Source organism: Aptenodytes forsteri, unplaced genomic scaffold (genome assembly GCF_000699145.1).
Source record: "Aptenodytes forsteri isolate BGI_AS27 unplaced genomic scaffold, ASM69914v1 Scaffold181, whole genome shotgun sequence".
Classification (NCBI taxonomy): domain Eukaryota; kingdom Metazoa; phylum Chordata; class Aves; order Sphenisciformes; family Spheniscidae; genus Aptenodytes; species Aptenodytes forsteri.
Genome location: NW_008795702.1, coordinates 124,070 through 139,520, shown reverse-complemented (window position 1 = coordinate 139,520; position 15,451 = coordinate 124,070). Strand labels below are relative to the sequence as shown.

Below are 15,451 nucleotides of genomic sequence, written 5' to 3'. Positions count from 1 at the left end.
TTTCGCCCCCGGCATCGGCACGCCACCCCTCGGCTCATCTCTAGCGAGCCTGGTTTTATCCCCTTCCCCCTTCGAACCTAGTTTAAAGCCCTCTCAATGAGCCCTGCCAATTCATGAGCGAGAATCCTTTTCCCCCTGTGAGACAGCTGAACTCCATCTGCCACCAGCAGGCCCGGTGCTGTGTAAACCTCCCCATGATCAAAAAAGCCAAAATTCCGCCGATGGCACCAGCCCCTGAGCCACGTGTTGATCAGGTGTGTTTTCCTGTTCCTTTCAGTATTCTTCCCTGCCACTGTACGGATTGAGGAAAACACTACCTGTGCTCCTGATCCTTGAACCAGTCGCCCCAGTGCCCTGAAGTCCCTTTTGGTTGCTTCTGGACTTCTCTCTGCAACCTCATCACTGCCAGCCTGTATAACCAACAGCGGGTAGTAATCAGAAGGCCGTACCAGACCAGGGAGTTTCCTAGTAATGTCTCTGACCTGGGCCTCACCATCTATCCTATTACCCAGCCATTTGCTACTTCTAAGTCGTGTTGGCATTTCATTCCCTTAAGACAAAACAGCAAAAAAACCCCTAAATACAAAAAAAAAACCAAGGAGGATAAGTCACCATATTCTATAGAAAAAGTGAAGAAAAAGTGACCACATACAAGGAAAGCTTATAGCAGGGTACATCCAAGTTCTGAAATCTCACGAATGGGCACAGCAATCCTACATCTATGAAACTGTTAATGAGAAAAATGTGAAATAATGTATTTTATCATCCTCAAAAGGTCTTCCTCTTATGATTCCATTCTAGTATTTCTAGTAGAAAAAGTACTTGCTAACTTTTCAATTGACATTAAAACATTACGGTTTGAAAATGTCAGTTACGCTCTGTTCCAGGCAGAGATTTTCCCTTGTGTTCATGAGTCTGAAAGCTTTTCTTATTGCTGATGCTGCAAACATAATGAATCATTCTTTATATTTTATCTTTTAATACCACCAATTTCATGACTAGGCAAGGCATTTCAACCCAAGTATTGCTTCCTACATGGACATCTCAAATATTCCTTTTTAGTTCTGAAATAAATAAAACCTGATGGCTGATACACTGAAATTAGCTATATTTCATGAAATTCAATATATGAATGTACTATCACATACTTTACTTTTATTGATAGCAGTATTCATCCTGCAGTTAATTCACTCTTGACATATGGTAACAAGTATAAAAAACTAACAGGCTGGGAAATCTCTTGGAATCCTTTGGTCAGTTGCTGGCTAAATTCTGATGTCAGTTATGCAATATTTTAGTTGCACAAAAATGTAGATCTATTTTTAATTGAGCTGATATTTTTTAGAATTACCCACAATTTTAGACTCTTAATTCCTGATGTCCTCATTTAATGCTATTTAAATTCTGAGTCTCTTTGGAAGGACATTTCTAATACATCATTCTTGATTAATTAGGCATGACTCATCACTACCATCTAAGTTTCCACACAATTCTTCCACATCCAAATGGCACCCCTTCCAAATTATATGATCCGCATCACTTGCGGAAAAATAGGAGAGGGACAAAATACCTTGTTAGTAGAAGATTTCTGGAAACAAACCATCTATTCTGCATTCCAACAAGTAGAATATATTATACTAGGATCATAGGATAATGGAGATTGGAAGGAAGCTCAGGAGGTCTCTAGTCTGACAGGAGTCAGTTATGAACACAGACCACGTTGCTCAGGGCTTTATCTAGGTTGGCGTGAAAGCGTCCAAGGATGGAGACAGCATAGCCTTTCTGCACAACCTGTTCCACTGCCTGTCTTCATGGGGAAAAGATTTCCCCTTACATGCAGTCTGAACCTCTTTTTTCAACTTACATCCATTGTCTTTTGTCTTCCAACCATGCATCACTGTGCAGAGCCTGGCTTCATCTGCTCAATAACCATCCCATAGATACTGGGGGTTGCTGTTAGGTCTCCCTGAAACCATCTCTTCTGCAGGCTGAACAAGCTCCATTCCCTCAGCATCTCCTCACAGGGCCTCTGCTTCTGCCTCTGACCATCTTGGTGGCCCTCTGCTGAACTCAGTCCAGTTTATACATGTCTTTGCTGTATTGAGGGCTTGCAAACTGGATGCAGTGTCTAGATTCAGTCTAACTTGTGCTGAGTTAAGGGGGATAATCACTGCCCTCTATCTACTCACTGTGCTCCTGTTAAAACAGCCCAGGATGCTGTCAGCCTCCTCTGCTGCCAGGGCACACTGCCAGCCCATGCTCAGCTCACTCTCTACCAGGACCTCCAGGTCTTTTCCAGCAGAACTGCTGCCTAGCCAGTCAGCCCCCAGCCTGTGCCAATGCAGGTGATTACTCAGTCCCAGAGACAGGACTCTGCTTGTGCCCTTGCTGAACTTCATTAGGTTCTTGTCAGCCCATTCCTCCATCTTGTCTTGGTCCATCTGAATGTCAGTCCTGCCCTCAAGTGTTTCCTCCAGTTTGGTATCATCTGCAAACTTGCTGAGTGTGCACTCTTTCACCTCCCTCCAAGTCATAAAGATGGTTAACAGAACAGGTTCCAGTGGAGATCCCCATGACACTCCACTTGCCCCAGGTCTCTGGGTAGAGTACATGCTATTTACCAGTGCCCAAGACTCCAGTCATCTAACCAGCATTTTACCCATACAGTTTTCCACTTATCCAGACCGTAATGTCTGAACATGGAAATGAGAATACTGTCTGAGACACAGCATTCATGTGCCCAGAAGTATAGCTCCCCAGATCATCCTTTTGTTTGAAGATATGTGAAACTATGAATTTTTCTGCTGTTGTTGGAGACCTCCCCCAGATCTCCACAACATTTCAAAGATAAGAAAGCAACCATACAAGGACATTGGCCTGCTCTCTCTGCACCCATCTGATCCTGTGTGCTTGTATGCGTTGAGTTCTCTGGAGCAATCCCTGTCTAAAATCATCCACTGCTGGTGACTCTCCTCCTGCTTGAAGCCTGCCTCAAAGCAGAGACCTGAGAGACCTTGTTGGTGAACACTGAGAGTACCTCAGCCTTGTCCGTGTCTGCAGAATTACTGGATTGTCTGTGTGTGTATATTTATGTATTTAAATATATGTAATATATGTAATACGTAATATTACTTATATAACATGTATGTAAACATCCATACCAGCTGGTGTTATATAGTCTTCAAATGAGTCTTATTCAATGGAGTCAGTCTGATAAAAGGTTCTTTTTCTAATGTAACATGGTTATTTGCATTTCATTGTCATCACCTCATACTCTTTATTCTAGGATCATCAAACTATTTTAAGAGCATGGGCAGTTAAAGACTTCGCTCCAAATTGTCCTTTGTATGTCCAAATACTGAAACCTGAGAATAAATTCCACATCAAGTTTGCAGGTAAGTGTAAGATTTCAGCCATTTGAAACACTTCTTAATATTTGGCAGTTTGTTTCATAAACACACAAGCAAAGTGAGATTCCCTAGGCATCTTTACTGGTTAGAAGCAGATTAAGAGTGCAGTATCGTAAAATAACATGGGCTGTATATATCTTATCAATAATAAAATGTCATGTTTTACATTAAAGTCTTATTTATAAGCACTTTTAAGGATTATTACTCTCATGTTGCATAATATACAGAGTAGAAGTTTTTGATAATTAACACATTGTTACTCCTTAATTATAAATCCAGGTAGGTTTCCAGCTTGCTATATCCCCAGAAGTATAGCTCCCCAGATCATCCTTTTGTTTGAAGATATGTGAAACTATGAATTTTTCTGCTGTTGTTGGAGACCTCCCCCAGATCTCCACAACATTTCAAAGATAAGAAAGCAACCATACAAGGACATTGGCCTGCTCTCTCTGCACCCATCTGATCCTGTGTGCTTGTATGCGTTGAGTTCTCTGGAGCAATCCCTGTCTAAAATCATCCACTGCTGGTGACTCTCCTCCTGCTTGAAGCCTGCCTCAAAGCAGAGACCTGAGAGACCTTGTTGGTGAACACTGAGAGTACCTCAGCCTTGTCCGTGTCTGCAGAATTACTGGATTGTCTGTGTGTGTATATTTATGTATTTAAATATATGTAATATATGTAATACGTAATATTACTTATATAACATGTATGTAAACATCCATACCAGCTGGTGTTATATAGTCTTCAAATGAGTCTTATTCAATGGAGTCAGTCTGATAAAAGGTTCTTTTTCTAATGTAACATGGTTATTTGCATTTCATTGTCATCACCTCATACTCTTTATTCTAGGATCATCAAACTATTTTAAGAGCATGGGCAGTTAAAGACTTCGCTCCAAATTGTCCTTTGTATGTCCAAATACTGAAACCTGAGAATAAATTCCACATCAAGTTTGCAGGTAAGTGTAAGATTTCAGCCATTTGAAACACTTCTTAATATTTGGCAGTTTGTTTCATAAACACACAAGCAAAGTGAGATTCCCTAGGCATCTTTACTGGTTAGAAGCAGATTAAGAGTGCAGTATCGTAAAATAACATGGGCTGTATATATCTTATCAATAATAAAATGTCATGTTTTACATTAAAGTCTTATTTATAAGCACTTTTAAGGATTATTACTCTCATGTTGCATAATATACAGAGTAGAAGTTTTTGATAATTAACACATTGTTACTCCTTAATTATAAATCCAGGTAGGTTTCCAGCTTGCTATATCCATACCTTTAAATAATTCCTGTCTACTAAAACATACTGTTACTAGGGGGTGTATGAGAAGATCTGTTCAGAAAAGGCCAAATTTTATCCAACAAAATTTAAAAAAAAAATCTTCCCATTGGACTGTTTTTTTCTAAGTGGTATGAAAAACATTATTTTAATTACTTTCAAACATTCTAGAAAGAGACATATAATTTAATTCTATATCCAATAAAATGCGTGTCTTAAACTATGACATAAAATGCAAAATAACGTTAAGGAATCCAAACAAATCCTCTCTTATAAGAAGAGATTACCAGCTTTAATCTGACAAACTGTTTCTCTGCACTATGTAGGTAGGTCTCTCTTTCTCTCTCTCTCAATGTATATAAACACACATGCATACATATAAATGTACATACAGACATATATATACTTATGTGCAAAAACACACAAATATTTTTATAATGAACTCATTTTGCCTATCTTTTGAAAAATATCTCTATGAAGTAGAAGCAAAGCTTTCCTTTTAACTAATTTTGAAAATTCAGTTTTCTTGAAGGATATTCTGAGGAAGAAAAGATTGCTGATTCATGCAAAACTCAAAAAAAAACTCTATGGAAAAATATTAGTCTCCTCCATCATCCCAGAATGTGATGAAAAAGTAAATTCTAGTGCAGAACAATTCCAGAGCAACAGTTAAAGCTGTAATTTTAAAAGCTACTGAATTTACCACTAGGTTAGAAAGAAGGAAAAAAGCATCAACAGCAGTTCCAAAGTTATAAAAGTGTAATCTCAAACTATGAGATGGCACAGCAGGGAATGAGGCTCATGCTGTGACAAGAATGATGGTGCTTTTTCATCTCCCTCTTAAAACCAGACAGCACAAACAATTTCTTCTCCCTAGCCATGGCCACTTTTCTTCATTGGTAACTGTGTTAATTTGTTGTTCCTAATTGTATTTAAGAGATTATTTCATAATAATAATATTCATAATATATTCATAATAATATTGAATTATTCTTAATGGCTTGTCTCTGTAGGAGCTTATATACAGCTAGACTTGCAAAACAGAGGTAATTTTGTCATATCTGTTCTAAGTCTCAGATTGAGAATTCAGACTTTTTTTTTTTTTAAGGCAAACAACAACAAAAAAGCAAAACCTCTTTTTGTAATATTTCCTTCAACTGAGCTTAACCAATCTGGTATCTCACTGCCTTCATTTATGTTCCGTAGTTCTTCAAGCGCTTGAGGAGACCTTATATATTCTGTGCCTCACTAGCCCCCTTTAATATAAATTATAGAAGTACTGTATTGTAAGTCTAAATATTTATATAGCACCTTACATCCCAAAAGAATTTCACATGGATCATAGGGATCACTACATCCCACACTCTCTCTCTGCACAACAGTAAAAGCAGAGAATTACAAGCCTTCCTTCAAGATTAAATTAATCTTACTCATATAAAGCACAGGAAATTTTTAATGCAGTTTTAAGTTCGGCAAGGTTATGAACATGGTATAAACATCACCACTGAATGCTTACCTACTGCAAATGGTTAGGCCACTGAGTCATGAGAACATTTGTTTGCATACGTTTTCCTAAGAGGTCTCTACTCTGGTTATTAATCTCATCCAACTCTTCTTCATTCTGAAATACGTACCCAGTGGGGGATGCAGACTATAGCCCTGTCCAGAGTGCTTACAAATAAAATTTGTCATAACCATATGGAATATTTTTCTAAGTGCTTTTCCTATTATGATTCAGGACTGCTTTCTTACTGCCTTAATGCAAAATCTTCTTTTAAATTTGATATTCCCTTAAAAAATTACTCCTTTATTCTGTAGGTTTCCCAAAACATTGTTGTACATTTTATAAACTTGAAATATTCAGTAATAGGATTTCTTCTTTCCTTCCCCCCCCCCCCCCCCCCCCCCCCTACACACAGGTTTAGAGACTATAACTGTCAAAAAGAAAGCTTCTGAATTTCAAAAAAATACAACCAAAGAGTTCCGGAAAGTCCTCCTAACAAAAGTTTAACTTTTAAGTACACTGAAAATTATAAAACACCAGAAGCCCAGTTTCTCAGCAGCTTATATTAGGTTGACCAGTTGTGCTAGGTTGCATGAGACAGTCCTGAAATTTAGACCCTAACTGCATTTTCCCATGGAATTGCGTCCTGGAGATTTTCTGCTTCGGCTTCAGAAACAATATATAGGACAAGTAATTGTTATAATTTATTCCCATCTGGTAGACAAGACTTTTATATTCTTCCTCTCTTTAATGAGAGTATGAGAGCTTATTCTCGTCATCACAGCAGGAGAATGAAGACACTTTGCACAGGGTAATATGGCCTGTCAGAAAGGCAGGTTTCCTGTCTTTTTACCTGGACAGACACATACCCTTGCATCCTGCATTTTCTCTGTTATTTTTTACAGCGGAGTTAAACTACTTCGTTTAAAATGGTAACTTACGCTTATATTAATACAGTGGAAATATTTCTCTGTGCTTGAATATGATTCTTCAGTGGAACCTGAAAGGCACAGGGCATAAGTGTTTGTCCCAGAAAACTCCTTTGCAAGTTTAAGGTGTGAACACTCTATAAATATACAGTCATTCTAACATGACAGCTATCAGATGGGCAAGGAAACACTATCACCATTGTTAACAGTCTTATGTCTTGAGCTGAAATGCTTTGATTACTCCTTAGCAATTTCCAATATACAAATGCCTTGACATGCCCAGTTTTTCTTTCAATAATACTGCATTTTCCTTCACTGGCAGTTACATACGGTTTTCTTAATCTTACTGCTTTTCCTTCAAACACATGGGACTACAAAAGGCCATGTACCCTTAATGCATGCACCTGGCCTTGCATTTCAGCACAAACATGAAATAAAGCGAAGATTGTCCACAGCAGAGTAATATATTTATGCAATTCAGAGACTGGAGTTAATTGTATATTTTCTGAGTTGACTGTACAACTTTAATTTGTTTTCTAGCAAGTATATAGATCACCTTTACTTTGAATATTCAGAAATTATGTATAATCACAATTCCAGTAACTGGGGATACATTTTTACATTCTCTATTTATTCAAAAATGCACCAATGAATTAGCACAGATTGGTGAAGTCTGACGTTAAACCTTCAGTAGTTTATTTGAAAGGAACATAGTCCAGATTCACCAAAATGGATGTTGAATGCATCTGATGATTAATCTATCCAATTACAGACAAAAATAGTCTAGAGATAATGGGTGGGCATTTTTCTCTATCTGATCTGGTAGCGATCATGTTAACTTATCGAATTGACAAAAGTAAGATTTCTCAGAATAATTGTGTCGGGTCTAAGACATTCTTACCACATGGCTGATGCTGCAGGCATAAATCAGTATTTTGAGTATGTGTTATCTTCAAGACCATTTCAGAAGTCATAACTCACCGCACTGCATTACTACATCTATTTGAGACAGACTTAGCAACAAATTTTCGGTCAAAATATATTTTCAACAGAAACTACAGCTTCTGGAAATTCTAAATGGAATATTTCTTTAGTATAAATGCGATCAAAATACTTCTGTTTGATAAACTGGTTTGATATATTTAATATTCAATTCAAGATAAACTGCAGTTTCCTCTGCTGCTTCACTGCCACACTGAATGAGTAATTTGCTGATTCTAGTACCCGCTGTCACAGGACCTGACTGATGTCCCAGACCTGAGGGGTGTTGGAGAGCTGTCACCCAGCTTCCCCCCTACTCACTTTAGAAGAGAAAGCATCCGATAGAGTTCTGTATAACTCTCACCACAGCTCTACAACAAGAGTCCTGAACATAAATATAAAACACAGTAACATAATAGGCAAGCTATAATCTGTCAAATAATTGGAGAAATGAGCAAGTTATTTTTGACCTGATTTGTGTCTAATGCAAGAACTTAACTCCAGCCAAGAGGAGAAACCCATAGTACCTCTCCATGTTTCAAATGGCTACACTATTTCTAATCATGGCAGTCAGGTCACTGAAGAATATTTCACCTGGTGTTCTCAAAGTACCTCTGAGAATTCAAAAGCTTCAAAACACTTCTGAAGTAGGTAGGGTATTATTTTCATATACCCATTTTACAGGTGCATAAAAAGTCACAAAGGGCATAAATAGCTCACTCAAGGTCAAAGTCTACAATAGGACTGGAAATAGTCCTATGAGTCCCAGCTCCATGGCTCCTGATGTAAAAACACTTGACAACACAATGTGAATCTCTTACACATATGAGATTAAGATGTCTATTGTAGGACAGCAATCTCTTTGCTGTGAGCTATATTCTCTGTTAACACAATATTTTACATAAAATCCATCCAAAAAGTCCGCCATATACATTAGAGACTATAGAACATATGGAGGATTTAAGTCCGAGATATACTTTTCATTTGCATTGTGCCATCCATGATTTATTCATTTTCATTGATATATATTTAGGTCAGCATGTACAATTTGGTTCAAGTACAAGATCTGAAATAACAGATGATGAAATAATTTTCCTGTATATTTTTTCTTGATCCTATTTTCAGAAGTATTAGCTATAATATAAAAACATCTAAACAAAACAAAAAATAAGGGGAGGTGATTTGGCAAAATCCTATACAAATTCAAAAATATGGAGATTTCTCATTCCTTCAATACCAGGAAGTCAATATTCACTTTCATAAATCTTTGCCATCTGGCTAATGGTAATGGAATGCAGATATTCCATCCAAGCAGTAGACTCTCTCAAAATCTCTAGTTTAAAATTCAAATAGATTTATTAATGGAACATGGTCAACTAAAAGAACACAGTTCTGTCTGAAATATTTTCTGCAGGAAATATTTAATTGCTATAACTGAAATATATTTAGGGGAGGAAAAATCTCATTTTGTTCGATATGTGACAGTGTCTTCACATAACTAAATACATTCCTTCCCTATGACATCTAAATAGGCCTTGATCTTCAGAAAATGAGAATGAATTTCTCCTTTCAGTAGTCAGTGATTCTGTTACTGAAAAGCCTCTAGAAATTTCAAAAAAGTAATAGAGAAGGCATACAAAGTATGCCATTGCTTTTGATTTCAGTAAGTGGCATGCTCATAGGTATACTATAAATTCTGCCTAGAAAGTAGCTTAGTTAGAGAGGTAAGGTGTTTCTAAGGATTTTAATGATACATTAGTACAACTAGAAGTAGAGGTATGTACACAGCTCAGATCTAGGTGAGGAGATTATTTGCTTACTTTTACTTAGCAATTTTCATATGGCTTACGTTTTGATCATCAGCTGTACTGCTTGTATTATTCTTTCTCATCAGAAGCAAATTCTGCTCCCATTGAAAGTAACATAGACTGAATCAAACACTAAATTCAAAAGAAAAAAATTTAGCATCCAATAAATTCCTTCATGACCTTAGAAAATCTTTATGACAGTTTCTACACTGACAAGAAGTTTAATTAAGTTTTGTGCTTATCCCTTCTTATATCTTTTAATACTGTCACAGGTGTACATGAATGACATTAAAGAGTAATTTCTGTTTCCTTTTCATGCCACCACCAGCACCAGAGAGCATTTAGCTGTGATCTGAATTTTAATCGCTAGCCATCCAAGTTGAATAATAATTCATACAATACTGAAAGCATGTGAAGAAGACTTTCCAGTTTTAAGTATAAGCCGATATAGAAGACTAGATATAATGCTTCTGTTGCTTTCTCTTCTCACTTCCCCTCCCCTAAATTCCATTAAAAGACAGAAAAATATAGGTATGTCTATAGCACTGTTCCATCACAGCAAGTACTAATGTGCAGACATACTTTCTTGTAAGGAATGTCAAAAACAAAGTACAATTTTGTGATTACAAAAGCCAGACAAGGACTAGGGTAAAAAGAATGAAAAGTTGTAAAAAAAAAAAAAGGGGAAAAGAAAAAACAACCACCCCCCTTTGCCTAGGTTGCAAGGAGGCAGCAGCTGTTAGCTGTTCCTGGAGGAGATACTAGCCAAATCTACATTGCACACTGAAGCGCAGTGCGAAGTCCCAGAGCCACTGCCAAATAACCAGTCTGCAAGCCAGTACAGCCTAATTGATCAGCCCTCCTGCATTGCAGCATCCTAGGTATGATATTTCCTGAACACAAAATTATCTCTCTGTACAATGCTTGATGTCTCTATACCAGTTTATGCACAAGGTGCAAAAGATACAAACTAGACTGTGCTACATGGCTTACTCATACAACTAGTGCAGCAAGATAGTGGAAGTGGGATTCACAGAGCTATTGCATCCTCTCCATGTGTAGCTGCAGGACAGAAAGTATGAACTGGATGCAAAATTAACTCTGCTCATGCAATCTGAGAGAGCGCATAGATGGGGCAAACTATACACAGCTGCTCTCCAAATTCAAGTGGAACATGATCTGGAGGCAAATTGTGATTGTCCCTATCTTCACCATTTTCCTAGACAAGGAAAGGAAGTGATAATTCTGTTCAATGGAAAGTATTTTTGTAAAACAATTTATATCTTCATTTTTTCTACAGATCATGTTGTGTGTGAAGAGGAATTCAAATATGCTATGCTCGCTCTAAATTGTATATGCCCAGCTACCTCTACGTTAATCACACTGCTGGTTCATACTTCTAGGGGACAGTAAGTATATACCACCATAAAAAAAACCCCAACTTGTAAAAGTTATAACTGATATTCTTTGGAAAATAACTTACCCTGAACTCCCAGACAACTACAGTTTTAAAAAGAAATTAGAACTTTCTGCACAATAAAAGCATCAAGATGTTTTACTCAAGATATTATAATTTCAAAGAGAAACACACCCATGTTTGTTTAACTATTTGTTGCATGCTGTTGCGCCACTTCTACAATAGAAGATATGAAAAATTTATATTTCCAATTTAGTAGATTGAATCGTGGATCTATCACACAGTTCACTTAAGAACACCAACAAGACCTAACAATACCTATTTTAATGTTAATTTGAACGTCCATTTTTGTACACATATGAAAATTCTTATTCATTGAGCTCAAAAAAATGTTTTTCTGATAACATATAAAATATTTGCTATTCCATGCCTGTACGTTAAGAAGCAAGCATACATACATGTGAAGAGATGGTTTTTAATGTAATAACCGCACTGCCGGAAGGGGTACAGAATTAGTGTCTCTACAGACTGCATAGTCACAGTAGAACCTCTCTATATTTACCAAAATAATTTTACCATATCTAGTATATCTGTTATGCTATATTCTTGGAATAATAAGGTATTCTTGTTAAAACATTGTGGGCAGAGAGAGGCATTAAAGAGTAAATCTCCAAATATATCTGTAGAAATGGAATATGTGCATATAGACTGCACGGGAATACATTTGAGAGTCTCGTAAAAATGCATACTTTTTTTCAGGTAATCATGGACCCAGTAATATCCTGATATTTGCAGGCAAAGTTATTTAACCTTCTATATAGCATTTCTAGTAATGCCCTGTGCCCAGGATGGGGAAAACTGAAATTATTGCTAGAACTTTTACTACCAAGAACAACAAATGTCAAGATTTTAACGGCACTATCTGTACTAGAACCTGTTAAGAAGACAACAAAATACTGTTTCCATGCCTCCTGAGAATTATGATGAAATACATTCTTCATCTGCCTAGCTTTCATTATCTGACATGCACAGAATACAGAGCCTTTTTTAGTTATTTCATATTATATGCACATGAAAGAAGAGTAGTATTCTTAACAGCTAGTAAAGAATTTTCCATCAGCACAAAAACAGACATATGAAAGGGACTCTGTTTTCTGCTGTACTTAAGAACTTTAGCATTTCAATTTTAACACAGGCATATTGATCATTTATACAGATTCCCAGCTATGATGCAAAGTAACTACAGAAGAATGCAAAAGCGCTTATTATTTCTTTTGCAATCAGAATTAATTGATGTGGGTTGTTAAAGTAACTGATTTCTAGTCTGGTCATTGTATACTAGGAGACAAAAAAAAAATCTTTTTGCACAAATAGTTGTCAGCATTACTTTGAATTCTTCTTACAGAAACATACAAGCTTGCTGTATAAATACAGAAAGACTGGAAAAGTGAAAATGTCTAGTTGTCATTCTTCTACTTTAGTCAGCACTTGGAGCATTTAGTCTCAGATGGGCTCCAAAATACTGAAAAAATGGCAAACTTTGGACATCTTAGAGCATGTGTATTAATGCTGGACTAATTGAATACATATGACTTCTTTAAAACCACATGATATCTGTGAAAGTTTAAAACAGACACATTAGAGGGAAAAATCTTCAAAAATATTTCAAATTTAAGTAATCTTGACTTCACAGTGTTAAAAATAAAACTCAAAAAATCAAGTATTTCTCTCCCAAAATACTACTTTCTAAGCTTTCAAATTTAGTATTTTTACTACTTCATTTCTTTTTTGCTAAAAACATACATAATTCCCATACATAAAAAGGTACATAATTCCCAAACTGGTGGGGTTTTTCTTCCCCTTTTATTCCTTACAACTTTTTAAAATCCCTTAGAAATGCTGAAATAAGTTCTCAAAAGTCTAATTTAACTGTGATTTTAATATTTCATTCAGTTTTGTACAAGTGCACAAATCTGTTCAATGTATGATAAAAGTCACCAAGTCAATATCTTTTTGCTACACTGCTCTGATCCTATTAAAAAATCCTACTGTGCTGTTGAAAACATTAAGTAATGATGTACTTGAGCTTACTTTTTGCTTATAACTGAGTGTTACGTAGGCCATATTTAATCCGGAAGTTTTGTGTCCTTGAACATTTAGTTAAGATGATCTTTAACAACTGGAGATTTAACCATTGATTTTTAACAGGTATGCGCTTCTGGAATATAATATTCTAAAGTCAAAGGACAGTAATCACACAATTGAAAAAATCGTATAAAATATTTAACTATGTGAAAATAATTTCTCTTTCCTGAATTACCACTTCAGTGTCCCAATTTTATCAATATTATACTTATTTTACTTTTTATTCATAATTATGTGCAATACCAAAATTGATAAGCACTTGCTAACTAAAATAAACTCATAGCTAAATAGAGGTATAAATCTGCTCTTTAGAAGTATTATACTTAAGTCAAGAAATTTATTTTCAAACTTTCTTATTGAGTATACACCAACGTTTTTAAAAGGAATTTTTCCTCTAACTTACGTTCTTCATAAGCATCTCCTGAGATTTGCACCAACTCTAGAGTACTTGAATAGTGTTGGTAAAACAAATAATTCTGCACTTCATTGTCTTCAGGGGGAAATCTGTTTTCAAAATAGGTGTCGGTTTTGAGCTTCATTTACAGGTTGCCATTGTATTACAGACATAAAACTGATTTGACTAATTTATAAGTCAGAATAATTGTTCTGGCTTTTCTAGGTACTTTCTAATGTTGAACAATAGGTAAATTAACTGCTAATTATTAAAATAGGTTAAATTACCTTTATGCATATGAAAGATGAAGTCAGATGAACATTTGAGTTTGGCTAAATCTAAGTAAAAAGATTAAGTGAAAATTGATAATTTAAACTACAAATAAAAATTTTAACTATACATGCATTTATTTCCAAACTAAAAACTAAATTAGATCTAAATAATGAAGAGTATTTGTTAAATAGACTTCCAATGTTAACAGTGAACTGCTTTCCTTTACATTGGTTCCTGTTTCATTATCCTGGTTACTACCAGCACCTGCATTAAACTTTATGTAGGACTTGCGTTTTAAATCCCTGTCAGCATTGACTTCCTTATATAAAAAGAACAGACTTAGATTATGAGGAGACTATAATGAATCAACTGCTTCCAGCCTTGGGTAGTCTTTTTAAAGTCTATTCAAAGTCATTGGGAGGATTTTCTAAATAATTAGTTCAGGTTTCCATTCACAGAAGCCCCATATCTGTTGACTCACAAGTTTAGTAACTTCAGTATAGTGACTGGGAATGTTTGTTCAAGTGGTTATCACAGATAACCAAGTTCAAATGACTATCTATACCTTTCCATTCCACAAGGAATAGGTCTTCTTTTTACACAGTATTTTAGGTGCCTGTAACCAGAGGAGATTATCAAGGAACTGACCAGAACAATTCTTGCTTTTTATCATTTCCCTGGTGAAAAGTCATTCGTTAAGGGAAAATATGACCACTTTCAAATTCTAGCTTCTTAACATTTGTTAATTTAGTGAAGTTATGATCTTAACCTAAGTGACGTTCATTTTAATGGAATTAAACAGTTCATTGACAGTTCATAGATAAAACATGTCCCAACTGCTTGTTGTACTCTTACAAATTAAGGGAATCTATTTCCTATATTTATTATGAAACGGTGTGACACTTAATAATACAAGCTCTGTATTATTATACAAGATTTCTGATAATCGTGAAGATAAGTACACTGAGGAATTACTGGAAGTTGAAGGCAATACATAGCAGAAGAACACAGGAAAAATTATTATTCTCTATTATCCTATTAGAATGATAATACAATAAACAGTAAACAAAAAGAAACACATGTACATAAATTAAAAACACCATATCTTCTGGTATTAATATGTGAGGAAACTGGGGAAAATGTTCACTTTCTAAGCAACTTTGGCCAGATCAACTTGCTATTAAAATTAAGGGGAAGTTTGCTGCTGTTTATGTGAACTAGCTTTGGTCTTTAATGCTACTTTTAAGATTAAACAAACTAGATTTAAATAATCCCATTGTCTTCTCAGCTGTTTATGGAATTCAAAA

The 15,451-nt window shown here is 35.8% G+C and overlaps 1 protein-coding gene across 1 annotated transcript in view; it reads left to right on the top strand.

Moving 5' to 3' along the window:
* The window catches only part of KCNT2 (potassium sodium-activated channel subfamily T member 2), a 141,067-nt gene that overhangs the window by 76,839 nt on the left and 48,777 nt on the right, over positions 1–15,451 (top strand). The window contains exons 14-15 of the mRNA XM_019473093.1: positions 3,287–3,395; positions 11,216–11,324. Of these exons, the coding sequence (XP_019328638.1) occupies positions 3,287–3,395; positions 11,216–11,324 (218 nt within the window). The remainder of the gene's footprint in view (positions 1–3,286; positions 3,396–11,215; positions 11,325–15,451) is intronic.